This window comes from Triturus cristatus, chromosome 7, assembly GCF_964204655.1.
Source record: "Triturus cristatus chromosome 7, aTriCri1.1, whole genome shotgun sequence".
Taxonomy (NCBI): Eukaryota; Metazoa; Chordata; class Amphibia; order Caudata; family Salamandridae; genus Triturus; species Triturus cristatus.
In genome coordinates, this window is record NC_140590.1 from 781,201,683 (window position 1) to 781,229,051 (window position 27,369).

General features: G+C 49.6%; 1 protein-coding gene and 1 long non-coding RNA gene across 2 annotated transcripts in view; one reads left to right on the forward strand and one right to left on the reverse strand.

The window, feature by feature from the left end:
* The first annotated feature begins 5,759 nt into the window (after nucleotides 1–5,759).
* LOC146810549 (uncharacterized) overlaps nucleotides 5,760–27,369 on the forward strand; it is a 164,929-nt gene continuing 143,319 nt past the window's right edge. The window contains exon 1 of the long non-coding RNA XR_014965700.1: nucleotides 5,760–6,066. This is a non-coding gene — a long non-coding RNA (uncharacterized LOC146810549). The remainder of the gene's footprint in view (nucleotides 6,067–27,369) is intronic.
* LOC146810550 (uncharacterized) lies at nucleotides 6,831–27,035 on the reverse strand. The gene is made up of 3 exons (XM_085620371.1): nucleotides 26,622–27,035; nucleotides 19,207–20,809; nucleotides 6,831–6,908 (listed from the first exon to the last, which is right to left on the reverse strand). Exons 2-3 carry the CDS (start codon nucleotides 20,263–20,265, stop codon nucleotides 6,831–6,833), a joined length of 1,137 nt encoding a protein of 378 aa, XP_085476497.1. The 5' UTR covers nucleotides 20,266–20,809; nucleotides 26,622–27,035.

Consider the following 27,369-nt stretch of genomic DNA (forward strand, 5'->3'; position numbering starts at 1 on the left):
CTTCGCGCACCCCTCCCTCTCGGGAGCCTGCTAGGGGAAGGAGCCCGCCCGCCTGGGCGGGAGGGCTCGCTGAAGGGGTGTGGAGAGGTGCGATCGCACGGGCACCGACGGGCTCAGCTGTCTCCCCCGGAAGGGAAAGGCAGGCCAAGGCACAGCCTGAGCGAGACGCAGGGGTGCCAGAGCCTGGCAGCGGCAACATCCCTCAGAACGGTCGTTCCGAGCCATCGTGGAAATGTGCTGGGCGGAGAGGGGTGACGGCATGGTGCACGGGGCCTATGAACCTGTCGGGCAGCAGCATCCAAGGGCCTGGCGCCACCCGACCCCTTCTGCTCGGCTCGGACCACTGGGGGGCACGATCGGCCTTCTCTCTGCTGGGTAGGGTGAAAGGCCTCCAGCAGGCGGCAGGTCCTCGAGTCAGACGGTCCATGCTGGGTGGAAGCTCCTTGCTTGAAACAACAGCAGAGGCTGGCCAAGCAGTCCATCCCTAAACGGACCAAGAGTGCCCAATCGATCAGAGCACAGCCAGGGCATCCCCTGGCAAGCCGCCCTGTATGGTGGCTTCACATCCCTGCTTGCTCCCGGGGCGAGCAGGCTCAAAGGAAAGGTCCATCAGGAAGGGGCTGAGAGGCAGGCGCAGACCCGGGCCCCTGGGGGCCTTCCCCTGTCTCAGAATCGACGGACCTCATGGAGGTCTGATTGAGCAAACTTGGAGAAAAAGGACCATCGGTAAGGGGCTGAGAGGCAGGTGCGTACCTGGGCCCCTGGGGGCCCCGTTGGGCATGCCCGGGTTCTGCCTTCCCCTGTTTCAGAATCGCCGGACCTCACGGAGGTCTGACTGACCTTCTCCCTAGTAATCCAGAGGAAAATTACCCCCATTTCTTGTAATCCGTGCACACGAGGTGACAGAGGGAACTCAAGCCGGGAATGTACCCGAGCTCCTGGAGCCCTCGCTGGGATCAGGGAGGTAAATGAGCCCTCATCTGGACTTCCAGGCAAGCCCGGCCATCTGGTTGCCCCATTGGAAAGCATTACGTGCGACCAGATGGCCGAGGGGATAGGTGCGACCGGATGGCTGAGGGGAAAGGTGTGACCAGATGGCCGGGCTCGAAAGGGAAGCCATCTGGTCGCTCTGTGCCCCAACGAAAGAGTGAGCGGGTGCTGGGGCATGGGGGACCGGAGGCCCAGGGCCCCAGCTGGGCCCCAGCCATGGAGGCTGTAAGGGGGACCCGACGGGCTCTCCGACCCGGGGCCCGCGGACACCTTGACAAGCAGGGGAGGCCTGCACGGGACTGATGGACCCCCTTCCTGGGCCCTTGGTGGAGCAGCAGGCCGGGGGATGGGCCCAGGGCCGGAGCACCCGACTCGGGCCCGACGGGGCCCCTGGACCCAGCCAGGGCTCCCAGGCCCAGAGGCGCAGAGGAAGCCTCCCCGGGCCCGCCGGACACCATCCAGGGCACCCTGCCACACAGCGGGACTGAGGACAGAGACTTCCAGGGCAGCCCGGCCATCTGGTCGCCCCATTGGAAAGCATTGTGTGCGACCAGATGGCCGAGTGGAAAGGTGTGACCAGATGGCCGGGACCGATAGGACTCCCATCTGCCCGCCCCGAGCCTTCGCGGTAGGGCTCCTGCCTGCCCACGCAGGGCTCAGGGGCTCTGCTTCCCAGGGGCTCGAGTACCCCGGCAGGGCCTTGGGCACACGGAGGACCACCAGAGCTCTCGGGCCCGGATGCCCGGGCTAGGACTGCCCGGGACCCATGCAGCCTGTCCCGGGCACGCCGGAAGAGGGAGCCCCCGGACAGAGGGGAGGTTTTGTCCAGGCATAGACCATCTGGTCCCCGGCAAAGAGCCGCCAGCCCGGGAGGGGTGTTCCGGCATACCTTGCCCCTACTAATCCGGAAGAAAGCTACCCCTCTTTCTGGGAACCCTTGCGCACCGCGAGACTCAGGGGACCCTAGGCCCGGATGAGCCCGACCTCCTGGAGCCCTGGCTGGGATCGGGCAGGCAAATGAGCCCCCATCGGGCCTTCCAGGGCGGCCCGGCTACCTGGTTGCCCCATTGGAAAGCATTGCGTGCGACCAGATGGCCGAGGGGAAAGGTGCGACCAGATGGCCGGAACCAAAGGGACTCCCATCTGCCCGCCCCGAGCCGAGCCATAGTGGTAGGGCTCCCGCCTGCCCTTGCAGGGCTCCGAGGCTCTGCACCAGGGACACTTATCCCGGGCAGATGGACACTTGGCAGGCCGGGGGCTCCCACACCCCAGGCCCTGACCAAAACCCAGGCCCCGGGGCCGGTCCGTGTTTCTCAACCCAGCCAGGACGGGGAGAGCGGGGAGCCTGCCCGGGCATAAGGGACTCCTGTCCCGGGCACACGGACCCTCAGGACGTGCGCTCGTTTTCCACACATTTTTTCCATAATTCCGCGTAGAGGCGTTACGCCAATTCCACCCAGCCCTAATTAAAATAGTACTCGGGGAGAGGATGTAGCCTGACAGCTAGAGGGGTCGACCTCGTAGCTGGGGAATCGTGTTCGAGTCTCGGCAAGGGATGCTCAACATCCTGTGATTCTGGGCAAATCACTCCCTGTGCCTAACAAAAAATGAATGTGTCTGTTACGCAACTGGTGCTCATGTAAAGTGTGCTGATTCCTTCGTGTCAAGTTTGCGCCATATAAAACTCTGGAAAAAGAAAAAAACAATGTCCAGACAGTGTTACCAAGTTTAAAAATTACAAAATAATGAAGTAATACTATTACAAAATGTGCTGCATTATGCTGCATAATTTGCCTTTTCTTGCGCATAATTTACTTAACTCTGCTGCTTAAATTAGCCCAATCCTGTTGCATAATTCCAGTGGCCCTTCCTAAAATCAAATCAAAAGGACCCCATTCTCTGGCTTGCAGCCCGGGACCAAAATTCTTTATGCCGTCTGGTTCCTACCGCAGCACCCTAAAATGCCAGAAGCCTCCAGCAAATGGATGCCCCCTTTCAGTTCCAAAACTAAGCTGTCCACCTGTGACGGGAGCCAGATTTTCCATACGCTCGGAATAGTGAAGTCTCCATAGCCTCCAACGCACAAAATCCGACAGGTGGTGAAGGGCTGTGCAGTGCCGGGTCAGTCGGAAGGGGACGGTCGCCCGAACAACCAACTGATCCAGTTCAGCCCTCCCCTGGTTAGATGAATTTTGACAAGTTCTGGCCTCACACCAGACTCCAATTTTAATAATATTCTGCTTCCTTCTTTCCCTCCAACATCCAGAAGCCTGCTCTTCAGGTCATGTTCCTCCAAAACAACGAAAATAGCATGTCACCGGTTAGACGTCCTGGTTGCAGCCGGATATAACAGGCCCAAAGATCCTGGATAAAAATAGAGTCGGAGGGAGCAGGGAAAAAGAGAGTATGCAAAAGTCCATCACAGCTCCGTGTGTGACACACTGGAATATGCTCACCATCGTATTTGGCATAGCGATCACCTAACACACAAGGCCTTATACACACTATCTGGGGCGGCAATAACACAATCTCAAACACTGCCACATCAGAAACACATGGGGTCGCAGGACAACTCTGTAACCCACTCTGGTACACAACAATAGAGATAGCAAATAACATGAAAACCTAGGAAAACGCCCAAAAGACCAGTAAAAAGATGCCCAAAGCTAGCCCAAAAAGAACCCTCTGGAAAAAGGGCATAGTCAAGAAACCTGGCGCCATTAGGGAGGGTCCCACTACATGCCACGTGCCCGGACTGGAGGGGTATACACATGACCCCAGATAAGTGCAGTGACACCACAATGGTCCAGGGAAATTGGCCCCAATAAAGCACACATGGCCAGAGGGGTGCGCACATTCCCAAAACACCATAACGGTACATTCCACATGAAGTTAGGAACACGCAGCCAATCAGGACACAATACACACAGTACACGCAGTAATCGCACGCCCCTCATGCTGGGCATCTGGACACACATCTGGACACACCACCCACTGGCCCACATTGTGTCCATGCACGGTCGCGGCCTACCTGCATTTGTTATCAGAGACCTTTTATTAATGACTCCACAGACAAGGCCCGCATTCTTTTGCCAAACAAGGATCACCGGATGTACTTTTATTGCTCTCAAAACTGTATAAAAATCGCTCGGATTGATTGTACTTTGAGACAGTACTCAGACCTGTTTCTGTAAGCTGTACTCCTAGCCGCAGTGTTTATTTAAAGAAACTGTTCCTGTTTTGCCAAAATCCTCTCGTCTTTTGTTTTTTCAAGGTAAATTCATATTTGAGCAAAAAGTGTAATTTCCAATGGGAAGATATACCTGGTCCAAGTTTGGTGTCTCTGGAACCCGAATTTAAATTCATAACTTATGGTGGAGTCAGATTTTAAATTACAATTCTGAAAATGCTACTTTTAGAAAGTTACAAAAAAGTGAAATATCTAGCTGACCATTTGATATGGCTGTCAAAAATTGAACAGACTAAGACCAAAATCACAAATAAGATGGTCTACATCATTTAATAATTCCTTTTTAGAAAATTATTATACATATTTTAGAAGTACTCCTGGCGGAGATGGGCAACACTTCACAATTTACACAGTGTAACAATTTACATGGTGTAAAAAATTAAGTTCAAAAGAGTAAACAATTAGCACAAATACAACAAAATCAATTAGTGATTTTACAAAGCAATACTTCAGAAGTGCAAAATCAAGTGAAGACTAAACAAACATAAATCAATTGAAACTATTACCAGTCAGAGAGAAAAACAATAAGGTACCCCATATAACCATCAAGACTGATTTAAATAGAACAGATTTGGGATATCATCCAACGGGGGTATTTAGTTTTCATGCAAAAGAGGATATACATTTTGAAACCACTATTCTCAATTGCTATACAATTTTTAAGACAAACTGTTCCCGTTGGTAGAAATGTGCCAACGCATTTCGAAACCCTTTTTAGGTCTCGCCTAGGCAGCGCATGCGCTATCTCGTCAAGAGATGGTGTATACAGTATAGTGAGGGAAGCTTTGCCCACTTTCCGGCTATCTTTTTGATTGGCCGAAATTCCTAAATGCTGCAATCTGATTGGTTTTCCTCAACTTAATCCCGCCTCCTGATGGCCATGTCGTCATTTTTCTCCTTCCATAGCTATCGGCCCCTTTACTTTTAAAACTGTTTTGTTCCCCTGCCTCCCCTGTTCCCTCCCGCAGTCCGTCACTTCTCTGCTCACCAAAACCCCCCCCACCCACTCCTGTTCCTGCCTTCTTGGACGCTAGCACTTTTGTTTACAATGCAATAGGTCTCACGTAAATACGAGTCCTATTGCATTTGTAAATGCCTGTCTTCTCCTCTGATTGGCTAACTAAATACGCACTATATTTTGCCTGACCTGTCCCTCCCTTGTGATTCACACGGCTGCACTACCCGGAAGCGCTTTCACTTTTCAAGCAGCCTACGCACTCTGCCCTGATATCCACGTGTCCACTCTGTCTCCCCAAGACCCTTGCTTCCTCGTTTGTTGTAACATTCCTAATCTCTCTCATGCCCCTATCCTCGTGTGTTTGCTATTTTTACCCCTGCCTGCTTCTCTAGTCTCCATGTTTGCCGCCTCTCCCCTTTCTTTCACCTGTTTGTCCCCTCACTCCCCCCGTGCTCGCCTCTCCATTCGCTGTGCCTGTGCTAGGAGGGTTGAAGGATGGAAACAGGGGGCAGCAGCGTGCCTGTTCCAGGAGGCGGTGGCAGCGGCAGCAGCAACGGGGACTTGAAGGCTCTGAAACATGTAAACACGGGAGCAGCAGCCCCAGCTGCACCGCCAGTAACAGAGCCGGCCTCACTAGCAGCAGGTCCCGCTCCAGCAGCGCCCCCCGAGCCCCCGCATCCTCTACCACCCGCCTGCCCTCTCTCCCACCGGCAGCAGACGGCGGGCTCAGCCAGGATCCAGCACCACGGCTTCTCGGAGACTGAGCATTATTTGCACTACCACACCATGGACTGCACGCTGTGGACACCGGGCTCCGGCTGAGGCTGAAGAAATCGCGGATGTCCTGGCCCTCATCCTTCTAGTTTTGGTATGTCACTAGTGGAGAGAAGAATGTGCTGTATTGAACTGTCAGTTTAAATAGGTTCTAATAGAATGTGTGTGGTCAGATTTAGTTAATAATGCGTTTCAGTGTGACTTCTTTAAGGTGTGTAGGCTTGTTTGATAGTTGCACTCAGGGGCGTAACACAGGCCCCCGCATCCTCCGCGGTGCGTGGGGGCCCCGAGCTGCAGGGGGCCCCCTCAGCACACTACTCAGGCCTGAGCGTCCAACTGGATAATAGGAGTGAGCGTGTTTGGACACCCTTGGAGAGCTGCTGGGGGTAGAGAGAGAACACGCGCAGAATCCCATTAAGGCGCTGTAATGGGATCCGAGTTCTCGCTGCCACCCGGCGCACTTGGCTGTGCTGCCCAAACATATTTTATTTTGCTGCTGTCGGTGTTTGCAAGGAGAGGGAATCCAGGTGACATGAGGGGGCAGCAGCCGAGGACTTTAGGGTGTGAAGGGGGGCTGACACGGAAGGGCCGCAGCACCGGGGCTGTACCTGCAGGGGAGAGGGTAATCTTTCAGCTGGAAAAGGAAGGGGGTGGCTGGTAAGCGTTTCCTCCAGGCCCGAGGCCTCAGTGGGCTGATGCACCCGCTGCACGAATGTCTGTTCGGTTCTATGGCCGCAGGCCCGACTTCTAGCGGGTCCACTCTGCCTTTCATCCTTTTTAAGTCAATTAAATGAGTACCATTGGAGTGGGTAACAGCAAAGACTCAATGCTTACTTCAGGGGGTACAGGGGACTGGCCTCAGATATGGTATAGCACAGAAGTTAACACCTCACTGGAGGTCAGATTTATGTCTTTTAAATGTACTTTAATACACCTCTATAAGTATAAAGTATAAAAAACATAAAAACAACAGAGTTGTGAAAACAGATGTGGCCTGCGCTGGTGGGTGGTGAGATGAGACCTCACGCAGTCTTGACGCACTCTGGTGTAGTAACAGAATACAGAAAGATAGCGTTCTAGTCCAGCGGACGATGTACCCTACGGGACCATCTGTAAAGTGCCAAGTGCGTGTACCTACAAGAATCACAACTGTGCTCAGAGGAAGCTCAACGTGTGTGTGCGCCGGACAGGCCTAACACTGGACTCTCAGAGTCCGATTCACTTCTGCGACCAAACTCTTTCTGTTTACGTCTGTCAGACACTCACCAAGTGTACTGTAAATCTATTTACTACTGTGCGGTGCATGCTGCCACTGCGCATAATAAGGCAGTAGTAATCTCCTCGTAAAGGGTGAGGAGTAGGCAGAACAAGGCATGAATGCCCCTGAGACTTTACAAACTCCCACAACTCATGAGCTGGTGGCCTTTCACAAACTCTTTTCCAACACTTTCTTTCCCACCCTGGAACCTGTTGAAGATTTACTTCAAAGAGCAGGAGTAAACGGTATTGAAGGATGTGCAGAGCATTAAACACCCCTAAGTGTCATGGGGGAAGGGAGGGTTCTGGAGGGGATTCCTGTACGGGAAATAATGTTCCCACGTGAAAAACTCAAAAGCAAAACAGTGCAATTGCACAGCACGGCTGCTTTTCACTAATGCTTAATTGTATGTGGGTTAAAATCATTCAACGATCTACACACCCCAGATATTCAGTCACACTTGGACAAACACAAAGGCTCATGTTTGGCTGAATATTGTATTACTCAAATTTCAGAAAACAACAGCTGACTTCCGGTTGATGGAGTCCTGGCAAAGATTTCCATGCTGGTCCGCGAATATCCGCGGAATTTGCACACATTGCCGCAAAATTACGAATTATAGGGGAGATTACCTCAATCGTGTAGTGTAAACGCAAGAGGCAAAAGGCAGGCGTCGCCATCCTGAGGAGACCCGTTGATTTATTCAGCCTGGGTTGAAATTTGGACACACTGTCAAGGTTGTCTTCTAGTCCAACGTCAAATTACGACTCACGGGCACTGTACTGATTGGTGTATTATTTTGTGATACCTTGTGGTTTTGGTGTGTATGTAAACATGTAAATTCAGTCATGCACTGAGCACTTTATTGCACCTTGTGCCGTCTGCACTATTGAATAGCAGCTGTCGTATGATTTTTGAATAATGCAACATTTATTGGAACATGGGCCTTTGTGTTTGACCAAGTGTAACTGAATATCTGGGTTGTGTAGATCGTTGAATGATTTTTCGTCCGCGCCTGGCCCGCGCCCAGCGCCAGGACCCCTGGCCCCCGAAGATGCCAGCCCACACGACGGACTTACGCCGCCGCCACCCTCAACGCACTTAACGCCGGACGGAACCCCGCCTGCTACCAAGCCACCCCGAAACACACCCACGGACCCTTCACCTGCCAAACCTGCAAGTTCACCCGCCTCCGGACCCGAACCGCACCAGCCATGCCAAACACCAGCAACAACCACCTCAAGTGCATCCTGCTCAACACCCGCTCCATCCACAGACACGCCGTCGAACTCTGGAACCTCCTCGACACAACATCGCCAGACGTCGCCTTCCTCACAGAAACCTGGATGAACGCCTCCTCAGCGCCCGACATCGCCACAGCCATCCCGGACGGATACAAGATCACCCGGAGGGACCGCGTCAACCAGACTGGAGGAGGCATCGCCATCATACACAAGAACACCATCCGCATCACGACCAACTCCGACGACACCTTCACTGCCGCCGAACACCTCCACTTCCAGATACACACCGACCCCAAGACGACCCTCAGAGGCACCCTCATCTACAGACCCCCGGGACCACGCACACAATTCAGCGAAGACATCGCAGACTTCATCAGCCCGCACGCCCTCCCCTCCGCTGACTACATCCTCCTAGGGGACCTCAACTTCCACCTGGAGAACAACAAGGACTGCAACACCACCACCCTGCTGGACAACCTCGCCAACCTCGGACTCAAGCAACTGGTGAACACCCCCACCCACTACGCCGGCCACACGCTTGACCCCATCTTCTCATCCAGCAAGCACATCTCCTTCAGCCACTCCACCGGACTTCATTGGACTGACCACAGCTGCGTCCACTTCAGCTTCAGAAGAACCACGACCCACCACCACCCCCAACAGGTTTCTCGCCGGAGCTGGAGCAAGATCACCGCCGAGCAGCTCACCACCTCCCTCAGCCAGAACCCTCCCGCCAGCACAACGGACCCCAACGAAGCAGCCAGCAACCTCACACAGTGGCTGACCGCCTGCGCCGACGACCTCGCACCACTGAAGAACCCTCCCAGCAGACCCGGCAACAAGAAAGCCCCCTGGTTCACCGACGAACTCAAGGACTCCAAGAAGAACTGCCGCACACTCGAGAAAGCCTGGTGCCACGACCAGACCACAGACAACATGACCGCCCTCAAGCACGCCACCTGCAAGCTCCACCAGCTGATCCGCACCACCAAGAAGACAGCATTCAAAGAAAGACTGGACAACAACGCCCACAACAGCAAGGAACTCTTCAACATCGTCAAAGAGCTCTCCAACCCCAGCGCCGGAAACAACGACATCACTCCTTCACAAGACCTCTGCGACTCACTCGCCTCGTTCTTCCACCGCAAGATCACCGACATACACAACAGCTTCAGCGCACCAACCACGCACCCAACCGCCGAACCAACACCCCCCACCACCACCCTCTGCGCCTGGACCCCGGTCAGCACCGAAGACACCACCTGCACGATGAACACCATCCACTCCGGCTCACCAACCGACCCCTGCCCCAACCACGTCTTCAACAAGGCCGACTCCATCATCGCACCCCAACTCCGGGACATCATCAACACCTCCTTCCACACCGCCACCTTCCCGGAGAGCTGGAAGCACGCCGAGCTCAGCGCCCTCCTGAAGAAACCAACAGCGGACCCCACCGATCTCAAGAACTTCCGCCCCATCTCGCTCCTCCCTTTTCCTGCCAAAGTCATCGAGAAGACCGTCAACAGACAGCTCACCGCCTTCCTCGAGACAAACGGATCCCTCGACCCCTCGCAGTCCGGCTTTCGAGCCAACCACAGCACCGAGACCGCACTGTTAGCAGTCACCGATGACATCAGATCCCTGCTCGACAACGGGGAAACAGCGGCCCTCATCCTCCTGGACCTCTCTGCAGCGTTCGACACTGTCTGCCACCGCACCCTAGTACAGCGCCTCGGCAACATCGGATCCAAGTGAAGGCACTGAAGTGGATCATCTCGTTCCTCGCCGGAAGAACTCAGAGAGTCCGCCTCCCCCCGTTCAGATCCGAGGCCACCAAAGTCATCTGCGGCGTACCACAAGGATCATCACTCAGCCCAACCCTCTTCAACGTCTACATGAGCCCCCTCGCAGCCATCGCACGCCAACACAACCTCAACATCATCTCCTACGCTGACGACACCCAGCTGATCCTCTCCCTCACCAACGACCCCGCCACCGGCAGAACCAGCCTCCAGGAAGGGATGAAAGACGTCGCCGAATGGATGAAGAACAGCCGCCTGAAACTGAACTCAGACAAGACGGAAGTCCTCATCCTGGGATCATCACCCTCCGCCTGGGACGACTCCTGGTAGCCCCCTGCCCTGGGCGCCACTCCCAAGCCAACGGACCACGCACACAACCTGGGCTTCATCTTGGACTCCTCCTTCTCGATGACCAGACAAGTCAACGCTGTCTCATCATCATGCTTCAACACCCTGCGCATGCTCCGTAAGATCTTCCGATGGATCCCCACCGAAACCAGGAAGACGGTCACCCAGGCACTCGTCACCAGCCGACTGGACTACGGGAACACCCTCTACGCCGGAACCACAGCCAAACTTCAGAAAAGACTCCAACGCATCCAGAACGCCTCCGCACGACTCGTCCTGGACCTCCCCCGACACAGCCACATCTCCGGCCACCTGAGAGACCTGCACTGTCTCCCCGTCAGCAAGAGGATCACGTTCAGGCTCCTCACCCACGCACACAAGGCTCTTCACGACCTGGGCCCCAAGTACCTCAACAACCACCTGACCTTCTACACGCCCACCCGCCAGCTACGATCGTCCAGCCTCGCCCTCGCCACCGTACCACGCATTCGCAGAGCCACCGCCGGAGGAAGATCCTTCTCCTACCTGGCAGCCAAGACTTGGAACTCCCTCCCCATCCACCTTCGGCTGACCCAGGGCCATCTCTCCTTCAGGAAGCAACTCAAGACCTGGCTCTTCGAGCAGTAATGGACCCCTCTCCCCCAGCGCCTTGAGACCCTTCCGGGTGAGTAGAGCGCTATACAAATGCTATAATTGATTGATTGATTGATTTTTTATTTTTTATTTTTAATTCTGAGGAGGGCCCTCCTGTATCAACGGCTCTCTTTCTTAGGGGGCCGAAAGGTCAACTTTCACATTGCTGGTTTGGCTTAAACATTTCATTCACTGTAAGTGTTTAAAAATTTGACCTGCCTTATTAGCCATTGCTTCACCCTAATTATCGTTCCTGTTCAAAGTACTGTCTCCAAATAGTAGGTAGTTGTCCTATAAAAGCAAAGTAGGGGTCTTGAAGCGAATCAGTTCTTATGTTAAGGTGTTGTTGTTCCTGGGGAAGTGGTTTATTACAGTGGTGTTTATTAAGCATGAGTTTGAAATCTGGATGTTAGATTTCAGGCATTTGAAGGCTAGAGAGCGCAGAGGTACAAGGGGGATGCAGCTAATGTCTTCTTTGTGAATTATGGCTGCTCTGCATCATGGTCTTTTTTCTATGCTTTCGAAATATTTTATTTCCCTGTGTAATCCTCTTGCCCATAACTGAGTGCGCAAGTCATGTAGGAAAGGACGTATTTCTTGTGTGAGAAGTTGGCCTGGCATATGCTGTCCACTAGTTATAGAGGACACCTTGCACTAGTCCAATTCGACTCTTAAGGTGGTAGGTTAAAAGACAACCTTTAAAGAAAGCTATCCTAGTGGTAGCTGTGGAGAGCAGCCTTCAGGCTAAGTCTTGAAGGAGTGTTAAGCTTATTGTTTTACCATAGATAACCTCTTGAATGACCAAATGAAAGAGTAGTCCACACAGGTATATATATAAAATATATGTATTTATTCTAAGAATAATCCCACTAGTCTCTTTATGGGACTGGAGGTAAAGATACAATTCAAACAAGCATTGATAGTTACAATAAATAGCACTGGAATGATAGGGCCCCAGGGGGGGACCAAACCATATATTTAAAAAGTGATATAAGAACCAAGACAATTCTACAGACAGTGCCTAGGGCACTTAGGGTCGCTGGCCCCTTACGAAACCACCCAAGGTAGTGAGGAAGGGGACCCACGGGAGACGCGTGCAGTGGTATAAACTACTGTCGGGATCTCTATTAAACCCTATGGAGAATGTCGCGGTTGGAAATTACAAGAATCTAAACACTTCTAGCAGGAGTTCAAGTTCAGCAGCTTAGAGTTAAGCTTTTGGAGAGCCCACACCCATGACAGTACCGAGGTACCACTGTTACCTGCCCCAGGGAAGCCGGGTGCATAGGTCGTTTTCGATGTCGGGTCGCGATCTCGTTTTCAATGGAAAAAGATGAAGAACTGCTGCTGGCGTGAAGCGTAGTCGATGTCGTGCAGATTGAAGATGTAGATCTTTTAGGAATGGACCTGAAAGCAGAGGGGACAGAGTCTGGGTCACTGGCCAGTGACCAGGGAGCTCAGGAGAAAGAGCCCTTCAATGTCGGGTGCTTCCAGGTTGAAGACGGGTAGCTTGGATCAGCAGCCACGGGGTCCAGGAGGTTTCAAGGAAGGCCAGCTTCTGGAGGGTGACTGTCCCACGAGGGATGAGTGTCGCTGCGGTGTTAGTGTCCGGATGGGATCCACTAACCCTTGGCAACCGCAACCCGCGCAAGGATCACAAAACAGCTACGGGGCAGACCCACGAGGTCTGAGCAAGGTCTCCAGTGAGGAGACTGTAGAGCAGGCCTGGAGCAACCAGGGGAGCCCTTTAAAGTAAATATTGACCTCTGCTAGGGCCACCAGTTGAGAGACAAGGGACCGCGGGAGGCGGCAGTTTGGAGTGCGTAAAGATGAGCCCACGGGTCGCCGGAGTGGGCTATATCGTCGTCCTTTAGCACAAGTAATGCTGAGAGGTTGGCTCAATAATAGGCCAAAGCACAACTTCCTCACTGGTCGGGGTCATGTGCTGTGCAAGAGGTGGCTGGTGTCCTGGGGTATTGGGGATCTCGGCATCCACGGGGTCCACGGTGCTGAGCTTTGCTGTGCACACTCACTGGCCTCCGGGATGCTTGGAAACCCACCTCAGGTTAGGCAGAAGTCTTCGATGTCTGTAGGAGCAGCAGAGTTCTAACCGGGTCACTTGCAGTGTTTCAGGTGCCTGCCAAGCAGGGGGGTAACTCCTTTACCACAAGGGAAATTTCTTCAGGTAGCTGTGCAGCAGCAAGTCGAAGGTCAAGACTGTTAAGTTCAAGAATAATCTGAGGCTCTGGGGACCCTGCACCCACCTTTATCCAGAGATTAGGGGAGTGTCTGAATCAGAGCCCACCAATGAGAGTTCAGGCCGGAAAGGGTGGCTACACCCTCTCCCCTTTGTGTGTTTTCCCACCTGGGCAGGGGACAGGATGCCCCTGAACCAGTTTGAGGCGGTGTATGCAGAAGTAGGCACTGGAGAAGCCTACGTGCAAGTCTGAAAGACATCCTATGGTGCACCCACCCAGTTCCAATCCACGTAGTCTGTCTGGGGAGGTGGGAACACCTCCCTGCAACAAGATACCTATCATCCAGCTGCCGTGGCTGGAGTTCTGTCCAGCAACAGGCAGCCAGAGTCGTGTGGGTGGCGGGTAGCATCCATTTTGTACTACGTGTGCACTTTTAAATTGGTGTCTAAAATCTGCTGCTTTTTCCATATCACCCCTCTAGCAGGGGGAATCATGCCCTCACTCCCATGGTTGGATTGGGGGTAGGATTCCTACATGTTTGACACCAAACACGACATGGTTCTGTGCAGCCACTCTCAAGTTATCACGCTATCGCGATTACTTATAATGCGGTTAAGAGTATATGTTATGGCTGCACTACAAACAACCCAGCAATAGTTTATATGAAGGTTGCAGAGGGGCCCTACTCAGGTAGGGGTTCCCCATCACACATATCTCAGCACCCTGCCTTGTAAGATTAGCAAGGCCTGCCTTAGGGTTGACCTATGAGGATATATGTGTTGTATTAACTGGGATACAGGGTTCCTATATCTCTGTAAGGGGTGCAAGCACCACCTTACCCAGACTTCAGTAGTGGTCTGGTGCTGTCACTTTGTATGGCTGTCCCAGGGGTGGCACAACAAGTGCTGCAGCCCCTGGTAGGCCTCTGAGGGACACATGCCCTGGGTACCTAAGGTACCATCTACGAGCGGATGATAGGGTGTCCTCAGTATTCAATTGGTATGTATCTAGGGTACTCACATCAGTTTAGAGAGGAAGCAGATAGGCTGGGATCCTGGATAGCAGGGACACAGCCTGGCTAGATCCAGAAAACAGTCAACATCAGCAAAAAGTTGGGGGCAACTATGCAGTCGATGCCACTGTCCTACATAATCCCCCCCCCCCCCAAACGCAGGGACATTAAACTAACCTTGACCAGTTGAGTCTTCATGTTCTAAGTGGAAATATCTGGAGAGGCCATCTGCATTAGCACGGTTGCTCCCAGGTCTATGTTCCACTGTATAGTCCATCCCCTGTAGGGAAATGGACCACCTGAGTAGTTTGGGGTTTTCACCCTTCATCTGTTTTAGCCATAGGTGGGGCTTATGGTCGGTTTGAACAATGAAGTAAGTGCCAAACAAGTATGGCCTCAGCTTCTTCAAGGCCCAGACCACAGCAAAGGCCTCCCTCTCTATGGCTGACCAACGTTTCTCTCTGGGGGTCAACCTTATGCTAATAAAAACTACTGGTTGATCCTGGCCCTCTTCATTCAGTTGTGATAATACAGCACCTACCCCCACCTCAGATGCATCAGTTTGAACTATGAATTCTTTGGAGCAGTTGGGGCTTTGGAGCACTGGAGCAGAGCACATTGCCTGTTTTAGGTCATCAAAAGCTTTCTGACAGCTGACCGTCCACTGAACTTTTTTGGGCATCCTCTTAGAGGTTAAGTCATTTAGGGGGGTCACAATGGATCCATATCCCTTTACAAATCTTCTGTAATAACCAGTCAGGCCTAAGAAAGCTCGGACCTGAGTCTGGGTGGTGGGAGCAACCCAGTCCATGATGGTCTGGATTTTGCTCTGTAGTGATTGAACCTGGCCTCCACCTACAAGGTGACCCAGGTACGCAACCTGACTCTGCCCTATCTGGCATTTGGTAGCCTTAATAGTGAGTCCTGTCTTTTGCAGGGCTTCCAAAACTTTCCTCAGGTGGATCAGGTGATCTTCCCAGGTGGAGCTGAAGACAGCAATATCATCTAGATATGCTGCACTAAAGTCATCCAGGCCTGAGAGGACTTGGTTCACCAACCTTTGAAAAGTGGCAGGTGCATTTTTCAAACCAAAGGGCATTACAATAAATTGATAGTGCCCACCAGGGGTTGAAAATGCAGTTTGGGCTTTTGCGGATCCAGCTAACCTTATCTGCCAGTAGCCAGCTGTCAGATCAAATGTGCTCAGATATTTGGCTGAGGCCAATTTATCTATGAGCTCATCTGCTCTGGGAATGGGATGTGCATCAGTCCTAGTGACTGCATTGAGTCCTCTGTAGTCTACACAGAACCTCATCTTTCTCTTGCCATCTTTGGTGTGAGATTTGGGTACCAGGACTACTGGGCTAGCCCAAGGGCTATCCGAGGGCTCAATAACTCCCAATTCCAACATCTTTTGAACCTTGGTCCTTATGCAGTCCCTGACATGGTCAGGTTGCCTGTAGATCTTATTCTTCACAGGCAGACTGTCCCCAGTGTCCACTTCATGAGTGCACCAGGTGGTCTGACTTGGAGTCAGTGAAAACATATGTCTGAATGACTGGAGAACTTGTCTGCAGTCAGACTGTTGCTGGGCAGTGAGGCTGCCTGCCAAGGCTACACCATCTACTGACCCATCATCAGGGTTGTGAGAGAGCAGGTCTGGGAGAGGGTCACTCTCCTCCTCCTGTCCCTCATCCGTTGCCATGAGCAAGCCCATGTCAGCCCTGTCCACATATGGTTTCAGTCTGTTTACATGAAGTACCCTGTGGGGACTTCTGGGAGTGCCAAGGTCCACCAAGTAGGTGACCTCTCCCTTCTGTTCCAATATGGTATGGGGTCCACTCCATTTGTCCTGGAGGGCTGCTGGGGCCACTGGCTCCAACACCCATACCTTCTGTCCTGGCTGGTACACCACCAGTACAGCCTTTTGGCCATGCCAGGCTTTTTGCAATTCCTGACTTGCCTCAATGTTTCTTGTAGCCTTCGCCATGTACTCAGCCATCCGGGAGCGGAGACCAAGTACATAGTCCATAATATCCTGTTTAGGAGGTTTGAGAGGTAACTCCCATCCCTCCTTCACTAGACAGAGTGGCCCTCTGACAGGGTGGCCAAACAAAAGTTCAAAAGGGCTGTAACCAACCCCCTTCTGTGGCACCTCCCTGTATGCAAAGAGAAGGCAGGACAGAAGGACATCCCATTTTCGCCTGAGCTTTTGTGGGAGTCCTTTGATCATACCCTTTAGGGGCTTGTTAAATCTTTCAACAAGCCCATTGCATTGAGGATGTAAGGGGTGGTGAACCTGTAGTTACACCACACTCCTTCCACATTGCCTTGAGGTAACTACTCATAAAGTTTGTACCTCTGTCAGACAAAACCTCCTTAGGGAACCCTACCCTGGAAAAGATTCCCAGGAGGGCTCTTGCCACCACAGGTGCTGTGATGGTTCTAAGGGGAATATCTTCTGGGTACCTGGTGGCATGATCCACTACCACCAGTATGAACCTGTGCCCAGATGCTGTTGGTGGGTCAAGGGGACCAACAATGTCAATCCCTACCCGTTCAAAGGGAACCCCCACCACAGGTAGTGGTATCAGGGGGGCCTTTGTGGACTTACCTGCCTTGCCACTGGCCTGGCAGGTAATTCAAGAGCTACAAAAACTCTTACAGTCCTCACTCATTTGAGGCCAATGAAAGTGAGGGACAATTCTGTCCCAAGTCTTATTTTGGCCTAGGTGTCCTGCTAAGGGAATATCATGGGCTAGTGTGAGTAGGAAGGCCCTAAACGTCTGAGGTATGACCAACCTCCTGGCTGCACCAGGCTTGGGGTCTCGACCCTCAGAGTAAAGGAGTCCATCATCCCAATATATCTTATGGGTTCCACCAGCATTCACAGCATTTCCAGCAGCCTCAGCAGCAGCCTGCTGTCTGAGGGGTTCAAGAGTGGGTCAGCTCTGCTGCTCCAGGCTCAAGTCTGCCCTAGAAGGTCCCCCCTGTTCCCAGGAACTCAACCTGATCAGGTTCAAGTTCATCTGAGACAGTTCCTTCTTCAGGTGTCAGATCCTCTTCTGCTACAAGAGTCTCTTCAGACTGACCCTGGGGGGAAGGCTCTGCCTTACCCCTGCTACTCCTCCTCTTGGATGGTCCTTGGTCCATTTTTCCAGGATCCAAGGCCTGTTCAGTTTCTGTCAGCTTAGCTTTTGACCCTGTCAGGGCAAACACTTCTGCAGGGATACCCAGCATTGCTGCATGGGTAGTCAGCTCCACCTCAGCCCATGCTAAGGTCTCCAAATCATTTCCTAGCAAACATTCTACTGGTAGGTCTGCACTCACCACAACCTTCTTTAGGCCAGTTGCCCCTCCCCAAGAGAAGTTAACAACTGCCAGAGCATGTTTAGTACTGACATTGCTTGCATTGGTCACCTGGTAAGTTTTTCCAAGTATTATTTGGCTAGGATCCACAAGGTCCTTAGTCACCATGGTGACACTAGCCCCTGTGTCCCTGTATGCTAGAGACTCCCTTCCATTTATCCTAGGCTGTTGTTTGTATTTGCCCAGACCATTGGGACTCACAAATAGGGACAGGTCCCCATCACAAACCAACACAGCCTGAGTAGGCATTCTGACTAGGCCAGAGTCCTCTCCAGATCCCAGGGTCAACCCCACTGTAGAAGTGGACCTCAGCTAGGCCTACCAGTGCAAGGGGTTCGCCCTTCTCTGCACAGAGTCCTCAGACCAATAGGAAGAAGTTGGCACAGAAACTGGAATAGAAAATACAAAGTTTAATAAACCTCATGAGGTGGAACTACATTCACACAGCACCCTTCGGTATTGAATGTAGCACACCAAACAGAAGGAGCATGGTCCTTTTATACCCACACAGGGGCTTGAAAGAGGGCGGTACAAGTACAGCAGAAGATTTTATGTACATATAAGGTCATAGAGAAATGCACATTCGACAAGTAGGAGGAGTTAACAGTTTGCCAATGCTAGTAAACACATCCTGACAGTTACATACTACTAACAGCTGCAAGGACAGTTGAAAACTCACTGGGCATGTGCAAAGGTGGAAGATGCTAAATATAGCTAGTTTCTAGGCAGATTTCAAGAGCAGTCAATACTGAGGGAGGACAAAGCACATGGTGAGCACATGGCAAACAAAATGGCTGTCAGAAATACAAAATGGATTCTGCAAAATGGAGAAGATAGCCTCTAAATACAAGATGGATTCCGCTAATGCTAAGCCAATCGCTGCCAATTTACAACAGATGACCCTTTTAGCATTAGCTGAAGACATCTGTTCCTCTGGGGTAATCTAAATATGCATCCCGTACATCTATTAGCATTATTTCGGCCACCTCTTTATTCAACATTTGTTGGGCTTCTGTTTCTGCAACATTCCTTTTGACAGGTATACAGGCAGAGATGCAAATGGAGCAAAGCATTGGACCACATTGGTTACATACACAGCATGTAAAAAGTATCGTAATCATTACACACAGGATAGTCAGTAGCTTCCAGCCCCAAGCAGAAACAAGAGTCCAAAACCATCCAGTAAGAGTCCAAGTACAAGTCTCTGGATGAATTTCTGCAGCAATCTTATGCATTTTTGATATTGCGTCGTATACTGAAGGTGAGTGATCCGGTATGAATACACAACAGCTGCTACCGATGATGCGACATGCACCACCTCGATCAGCCAGAACCACATCTAGAACCATTCGGTTCTGGAGAGCTACAATCCTTGCAATTTGCAGCTCCTCCGTAATGTTCCCAAGTGCCATAGCTGTCTGATTGGTAACAGCTTCCACAACTCTAGTTAATCGTCGTACTTTCCTAATGTTTAATGCAGCACCCACAAAGAAGAACAAACCTAAATTAAAATCGACATATTGTTGCAGAGTGGTATCAGTTTGGTCTACTTCGTCAGTACTTATTGTCCTCTTGTATCTATTTCTAGAGATATCGTTAAATAATTTAAGGTCCCGGTGATATGATGCAGGTGCCAGAAACACAGGGGGCAATAGAAAGGACACATAGCACACACCTGACCACCCAGCAGGTAGTTGATAATATCCATGGCTACCACAGACAAAATAGGTATTATGTGAGGCTATAAAACTGCTAATATTTATACCTTCAATAGTCAGAATTACAGTACATTCGCTTTTCCCCACTGGAATTTTCCCAATACTGCTTACACATAGATCTGCTTTAGCTCTAGTAACAGAAATCACAAATTGTTCATTACTGGTAAAAGTTCTCATATTTGTGAAGACATATGGTGTTGAAATATTGTCCGGTTGATACTCTTCCCATTCCCATTTGGTCCCTTTGGCTTGAGGATAACCATCTTTATCTTGGTAGTATACTTTATTAAGGCGAAAAAGAAGCCCGCCTACTGTGCGTCTTCCAGATGCAAACAAAAGCGCATACCAAGCTTGACAAGAACCATTATGAGAAAAGGGAAGAGGAATAAAAGGTGTTCCTCCTTTCTTTTGATGTGCAGGTATCATCCCACACACCCAACAGTTGGTAATATTTGTGGCATTATGAGTATGATGCAACATCTGGATAAAGGTATTATTTAAATAAGATTGTCGATGCTTCTGCTCATGGTAGGGAAGCGTAAAGTAGTGGTGTTCAACTGATACTGGAGTAGTGGCGATCAAAAGCTCTCGAGCAGGAGCCACTTTCTCAACGAACCAGGTTATTACTGCTACAGCCACCATAGCAACAACAAACCCTATAGCACAAATGATCTTTCTCTTAGCAACAGTTGATTTCATTGTGGACATGATCAGCTTGTCGTTGAAAACAATCGTTGGAGCTCTTATCCCTGGGCAGCCGTTGGTTTCTTCACCGAGGGTCAAGACGGGTGTCGCTACACTATACAAGACTGATCCTCCCCCCTTGCCACATCGGCATTCCGTTTCACTAACCCAGGGCGGTTGCTCAACCAGTCTATTTCGACGATGCGGGCTCTTTCCGTTGTCTCAGTTGGTATCGGGATACTCCAGGAATCCTGTGGTCCGGGAAGACTCCCTCAAGTTCGTCAGGTGATATGGTTTGGCCTTTCTCTGTATCCAGGATGTCCCGATGGTCGATTAAGGCAGCAGGATCCACCAAGGTAAACGGCACTTTCTTGCACTGGGTGGAGTGCACCCAGTTCCTCCTGTTCGGCACTTGGACCGCAGTTCTCGTTGAAAGGAGCACCTGCTCTGGGCCGCGCAACCTCGGTTCCAAGCTGCTCGACCTCTGGAATGATCGGATCATCACCTGGTCTCCAGGTCGAAGTCCATGGCCTTCACCTGCAGACCTATCAGGAAGAGCTTCTCGAACCTGTTGATGAATAGAAACCAAACTGTCAGTCAATTGTGATAGGTAGTCACTCATCAACACACATGGTACATCATGTATGTGGCGTGGTTTAGGAATTCCCCAAATGTTCATAGGCCTTCCAAACACCACCTCATATGGTGTAAGACCAGATCGCGAATGTGGCACTGATCTAATGGACAACAGTGCCAAAGGTAATGCGCCTGGCCAATTCAAGGATGTGGAAGCCAGTATTTTCGCCAGTTTCAATTTAAGTGTGGCGTTATACCTTTCCACTAGCCCTGCTGATTGTGGATGGAAAGCAGCGTGAAACTTGTGTTTGATTCCTAATCCCTTCAGGACATAGTCGACAACTTGACCAACAAAATGGGGTCCGTTATCACTCCATAAAAGCTTACAGACACCAAATCTAGGGAAGAATTCCTTCAAAAGTACCTTTGCTGTAGTGAGAGCTGTATTGTCCTTCGTAGGGTATGCCTCTATCCATTTACTGAAGGCACATACCACTACCAAAACATACTTTAAGTTATTACAGCGCTCAAGCTGGATGTAATCCATTTGCAAAACTTCAAAAGGTGCGGTTGGCGTGGCAAACCCTGCTGTAGGAGTTCGTGTCCCTTTACCAGGATTATGCTGAAGACAAATCAGACAAGACTGCACCATCTTTTTAGCTGTGCCGGCAATTTCTGGATGCTCCCAAACTTGTGTGAGCAATTTTGTGATCGAGGAGGCTCCAACATGTGCCGGCCCATGTGCCATATGAATCATAGTTTGTAAATAGGCTGTAGGCAGTCTCCACTTGCTCATCTCTTTATTCCCCCAACAGCCCTCATCGTCCAATGTTCCCTCCTTAGACCATTGCTCAATTTCTTCTGCAGAAGCAGATCTCTGCATATCTAGCACTTCCTGTCTGGTATCATGCCAACGTTCAGCCTGTGACTTCACTATGTACATAGACGTGGTGCTTCGCTGCATGGCAGTTTCACGGGCTGTTTGGTCTGCAAAAGCATTGCCTTGTCCTATCTTATCAATTATTTTCTTATGTGCGCTACATTTAACAATTGCTATTCTCTTCGGGTATGTTAAAGCAGTCAAGAGGTATGTACTAATTCTCCATGCATTATTTGCATCCCGTGGGATGTAAGAAATCCCCTCTCCTTCCAGAGTAGCCCAAAATCATGAGCCACTCCGAAAGCATAGCGGCTATCAGTATAAATGTTCACAGATAAGTCAGTACTAAGTTCACATGCTCGTGTTAAAGCTATTAGCTCAGCTGCCTGAGCTGACTTCTGTGGAATACGAGCTGTCTCAACTACCGTCTGAAGTGTTGTAATTGCATATGCAGCTGACGTTGTACCATCTGGTAACTTCAAACAGGACTAATCAACCCATAGTTCCCCATCAACACTTGAAAGGGGCGTGTCTTGCAAATCGACACGACCCTTTGTCTGTTCCTCAGTAAGGAATATACAATCATGAGACTCCTGTGACTGAGACTGAGTCACCGGGTATGGCAACAAAGTGGCTGGGTTTAGTATCGCACATCTCTTTACTGTAATGTGAGAGGCCAACAATGTCAATTCGTATCCTGTCAGATGAGCACTAGTTAAATGCTGCGGGGCCGATTCACAGAACTAACTTAAGACAAAATCCTAAACTTACTACTTTTGGTATTCACAGAAGTTAGGATTTTAAGACAGTCTAAGACAAACTTAAGACAGACTTAAGACAAACTTAAGACAAACTTAAGACAGACTTAAGACAGACTTAAGACAAACTTAAGACAAAATCCTAACTTAAGTTTGTCTTAAGTCTGTCTTAAGTCTGTCTTAAGTCTGTCTTAAGACAAAATCCTAACTTCTGTGAATACCAAAAGTAGTAAGTTTAGGATTTTGTCTTAAGTTAGTTCTGTGAATCGGGCCCCGTGTGTCTGCACTAAAACTGACAATGCACATCCATCTTTCTCATGTACATAGAGTGTAAAAGGCTTCGTATAATCTGGAGTACCTAACACTGGTGCTGAACAAAGAGCTTGTCGTAACTGTCGGAAAGCAGTCTCACATTCATCTGTCCATGGGAGGGGCATTGGAGTATCTTTAGTCAAAAGTGCTAGCAAGGGTTTAACAATGTGTGAAAACCCTAATATCCATTGCCTACAAAAAGAAGTAAGACCAATGAATTCACGGACATCTTTCTGAGTAAGGGGCACTGGTGTGTCTAAAATAGCTTGAATACGATCTGGTGTGAGTGCACGGCCCTCCTTAGACAGAAGGTGACCTAAGTAGGTTACCTTCGGTCTACAATATTGCAGTTTCTTTCGTGACACTTTGTGATGATGGGAAGCAAGAAAAGATAGCAAGGACAAAGTACATTTTTCACACTGTTCAGGGGTATCGGCTGCCAACAAGATGTCATCGACATATTGTATGAGAGCCACACCTTCAGGCAAAACAAAAGAATCAAGTTGTCTTTTTAATGCATGACTGTAAATACTAGGACTCTCAGTATAGCCTTGAGGAACTCTACAAAATCTATACGATCGATTATTCAAAGTGAAACCGAACAATTATCGGCTATCAGGATGAATAGGGATCAAAAAGAAAGCAGTCTTCAAGTCTATCACAGAGAATGTAGTTGCTGTCGGAGGAACCAAAGTAAGAAGTGTCGTTATGTCAGAAACCACGGGGTATTGTGGTACTACAATCTTGTTAACTTCTCGCAAATCAATAATGAATCAGTAAATCCTGGTGTCAGTATCTTTTTTCAGAATAGGAAGAATCGGACTGTTACAAACATTTAAGGAACTTCCTTTACAACCCCCACTTCAATGAGATCATGGACAATACGTATGAGTGCTTCTTCACCTTCCTGGGAAATTTTGTATTGAGGCAAATGTGGCAGCACAGCGCCCTCCTTGACACTAATATGTACTGGTGGAATAACCATTTGCCCTACATCAGTGTCTGAAGTAGCCCACAAATTACTAGGGAGTGAAGCTAATGCAATATCCTCTTTAACAAGACAAGCTCTCTCCTTCACATAATGGTTGTCATTCAAGATAACACGTACACCTTCTGGAGAACATCGTATCGTAGCCCTGAAATACTTGTGCATATCAAGACCCACAATATTGTCTGGTGTATTCGGGGAAAGCAAAAATGGACACGGAGCAGTAAATTTATCCACATGGAATGCAAGTGGTTGTGACAATGGGCTAAGGGAAGGGGTTCCATCAAAACCTATCGATGTAATGGTTAAGCCAGACAGGGGAGCCCTTGGAACCAATTGTTTAGACAAGGCACTACGAGTAGCTCCTGTATCAACCAGAAACTGATCAGTGGAACCCAAAACATTTGCTGTAACATAGGGACCCCTCTGATCTACTGGAACTTCAACTGATTCCTTACCCCATCCTAGGCAGTCCTATGCATAGGCAGAATCTTGAGAATCAGACGGCCCATTGTCGGACATTTTATATTGGTTCCTTCTATCAAAAGTGTTAAACCCATTCTGCCCACGTATATTAGCATCAAACCTAGCACGATCACCTGTGCTTCCTCTAGGCCCTGAATATCCTGAACGATTTCTCATTTGTCCCCGACCACGTGGACACTGCTGAGCACACAGTGCTGGACAATCGGAAGCCCAATGCCCAAATTTCCTACAGTACGCGCACTGGTCAGCAGACAAATTCGAACGAGTATAAGAAGGGAAAGACGAACCATAGGATCCACGTCCACCACTATCACTACCTCTAAAAGGCGGACCATAATCCTGAGCCAACATAACCTTCGTTTTTAATTCTTTAGTCTTCTTATCCTCATTACCCTTTGCTTCTAATTCCTGGCGTTCATAATACTGAGCCATAGTCAAGAGAGAAACAGGAGAAGAGGTAGTCCATGAACTCTCAGTGGCTTTTAAGCGACTAGCTATTCCTGGCAACAGGTTTGAGACATATTTATCGACAAACAGATGTTTGCCCGTGTCATCTGTCAATGACTGGCCACTAAAATCGTGGAATGCTTCTTCAAAGCGTGTAAAGAAATCAGAGACCGATTCATCTGCCTTTTGCTTACAAGTTGCTAAAACAGTCCAATCTATCTTTTTAGGGGGAATAATCGTTTTTAACTTAACTAATATAGCTGCGGGAAGATCTAAAATTAACTGACATGGCTTCTGTGCGGGTTCCCTTTCTACATCCATTTGTTCTAACTCTTTCCATAACGCCCCAAAAGCTGCACGATCATCAATTTTACGAACAGTTCTCCACATATCAGGCGGTAATATCAATCCGAAAAATAAATCAATATCAGGCAAAGTCATAGTACAAGAGCTAATAGCACCCTCAACTTCCTCATAAAAAGCGGCTGGATTTTTCCGCGGATCAGGCAATGCAGTTTTAAGTGCCATGACATCCGTCCTATCCCAAGGCATGTAAACCCAATTATAATTAAAATAACCCTTTGCATCGATAGAGGCCTTATCATCACTTGTACCCTGTCCTTTAGGAGGAACATACAAAGGCGCGGCCTCCCGCATAGGTTTCGCATTAACTATCATAGTCTTATCTGTTCCGGAGATAGAAGCTTGTGCCATGCCGGTCTGAGATGTCTGTGCAGCTACGTTTGCAGCCTTTTTCTCCTCTCGCAAACGGACTGCATCAACACGCAGTTTAACCAAACGCCTGATTGTATCATTCACCTGGGGGAAAACAAAAAGACCATCACGCATTTGCTTACAATTAACTGCTACATCGTCGGGCTCTAACTCCTCAGAATATTTCCTAAACAGCTCAAGGACCTCTGCGGCAAACACCTCAGTAAAATAGAGCTGCTCCCTTTCCTGCCACCCTTTCATACTATCTAGAAGTTCAGAGGCGGGGGCAATGCTACGAACTGCTTTACGAGCAGCAGATCTAAGCTGGGTCGAACGTGCAGCGGTCAACATAGAACGAGTTTCTCATGCTTTGTGTTCCTCCGAACTAGAGTCCTCATCTGACTCATGAGGGGCAGAAGGAACAGTATACGGAGGTGGAGGACGATCTAATAATAAGAAATCATCTTGTGGTTTATTAAGTATAGGATAAAGGGGCCGCCGAACAGCGTATTGGCCAGTTACCTGTAAATTGAGCTCCCTATCTTCTCTCTCTTTTATTTCTTTGTTCTTCAGCTCTAACGCTTTCACATAAATGTTCTTTCGCTGTTCTTTTTCAATCAAGGCTTGCTCACGCTTCATTCGTTCACGCACTTCTTTCTCCCACATTCGTACACAATCGAACATATCTTGCCTAGTCTTTCGCTTACACAGACATTGTTCCACATACTCAATCTTTTGTAAATCAAATGACCCATACATAGGCCAACGCAACTCAGGATCCTTACGAGTGTATGTATTCCATAATGTGCTGTACATTATAGAAGAAAGACCATGCTTAATATACATATCCCTATTAGGCGTCCCCTCCGGGGGGGCCGGTTGTGCTTCATCGAGTCTCAAATTGGTACCACTACAAAAGCAACACATCCTACGAAGTGTGCTAAAAATAGGCATGCCAAAAATAGTGCAGAATATGCAGTATTATAATCAAAGAAGCACTTAAGGTACCTTTAGTACGATGTGCCGTTCAAATCAATTCAGATAGAGAAAATTCTCCTCATTACCTGACTATATAAATTGCAATTTATATATGAATCACATAGAAATCTAAGTTGGCCAACACAAATCCAAAATACAAAAGCCGCAGTAAGTGTTACTAAACTACCTTACCAATCCCAGGCATAAAAACCAACAGCAAGTGCCGCAGAATGACACTTACCAATGACTTGGTGTCCAGGTTCCAACTGCCAAGTTCTAAAATCGACCAAATGGTCACTGCATGGCGAATCAACAGAAGATCTCTCAGTCGAGGACCGGCACCACCTGGATGGTCAGATCAGAAAGAAAAAAAAAACGCCGTGGTTGCCAAGACTCGGGTCTCATCGGGCAGCGATTGCGTCCAGAGCGAGATTCCAATCCTTCGTCGCGACCAATCCTTTGGGCATCCGAGTCGCGGATGAGCCCCGCGTTGGGCGCCAATTTGTAGAAGTGGACCTCAGCTAGGCCTACCAGTGCAAGGGGTTCGCCCTTCTCTGCACAGAGTCCTCAGACCAATAGGAAGAAGTTGGCACAGAAACTGGAATAGAAAATACAAAGTTTAATAAACCTCATGAGGTGGAACTACATTCACACAGCACCCTTCGGTATTGAATGAAGTAGCACACCAAACAGAAGGAGCATGGTCCTTTTATACCCAGACAGGGGCTTGAAAGAGGGCGGTACAAGTACAGCAGAAGATTTTATGTACATATAAGGTCATAGAGAAATGCACAGTCGACAAGTAGGAGGAGTTAACAGTTTGCCAATGCTAGTAAACACATCCTGACAGTTACATACTACTAACAGCTGCAAGGACAGTTGAAAACTCACTGGGCATGTGCAAAGGTGGAAGATGCTAAATATAGTTCGTTTCTAGGCAGATTTCAAGAGCAGTCAACACTGAGGGAGGACAAAGCACATGGTGAGCA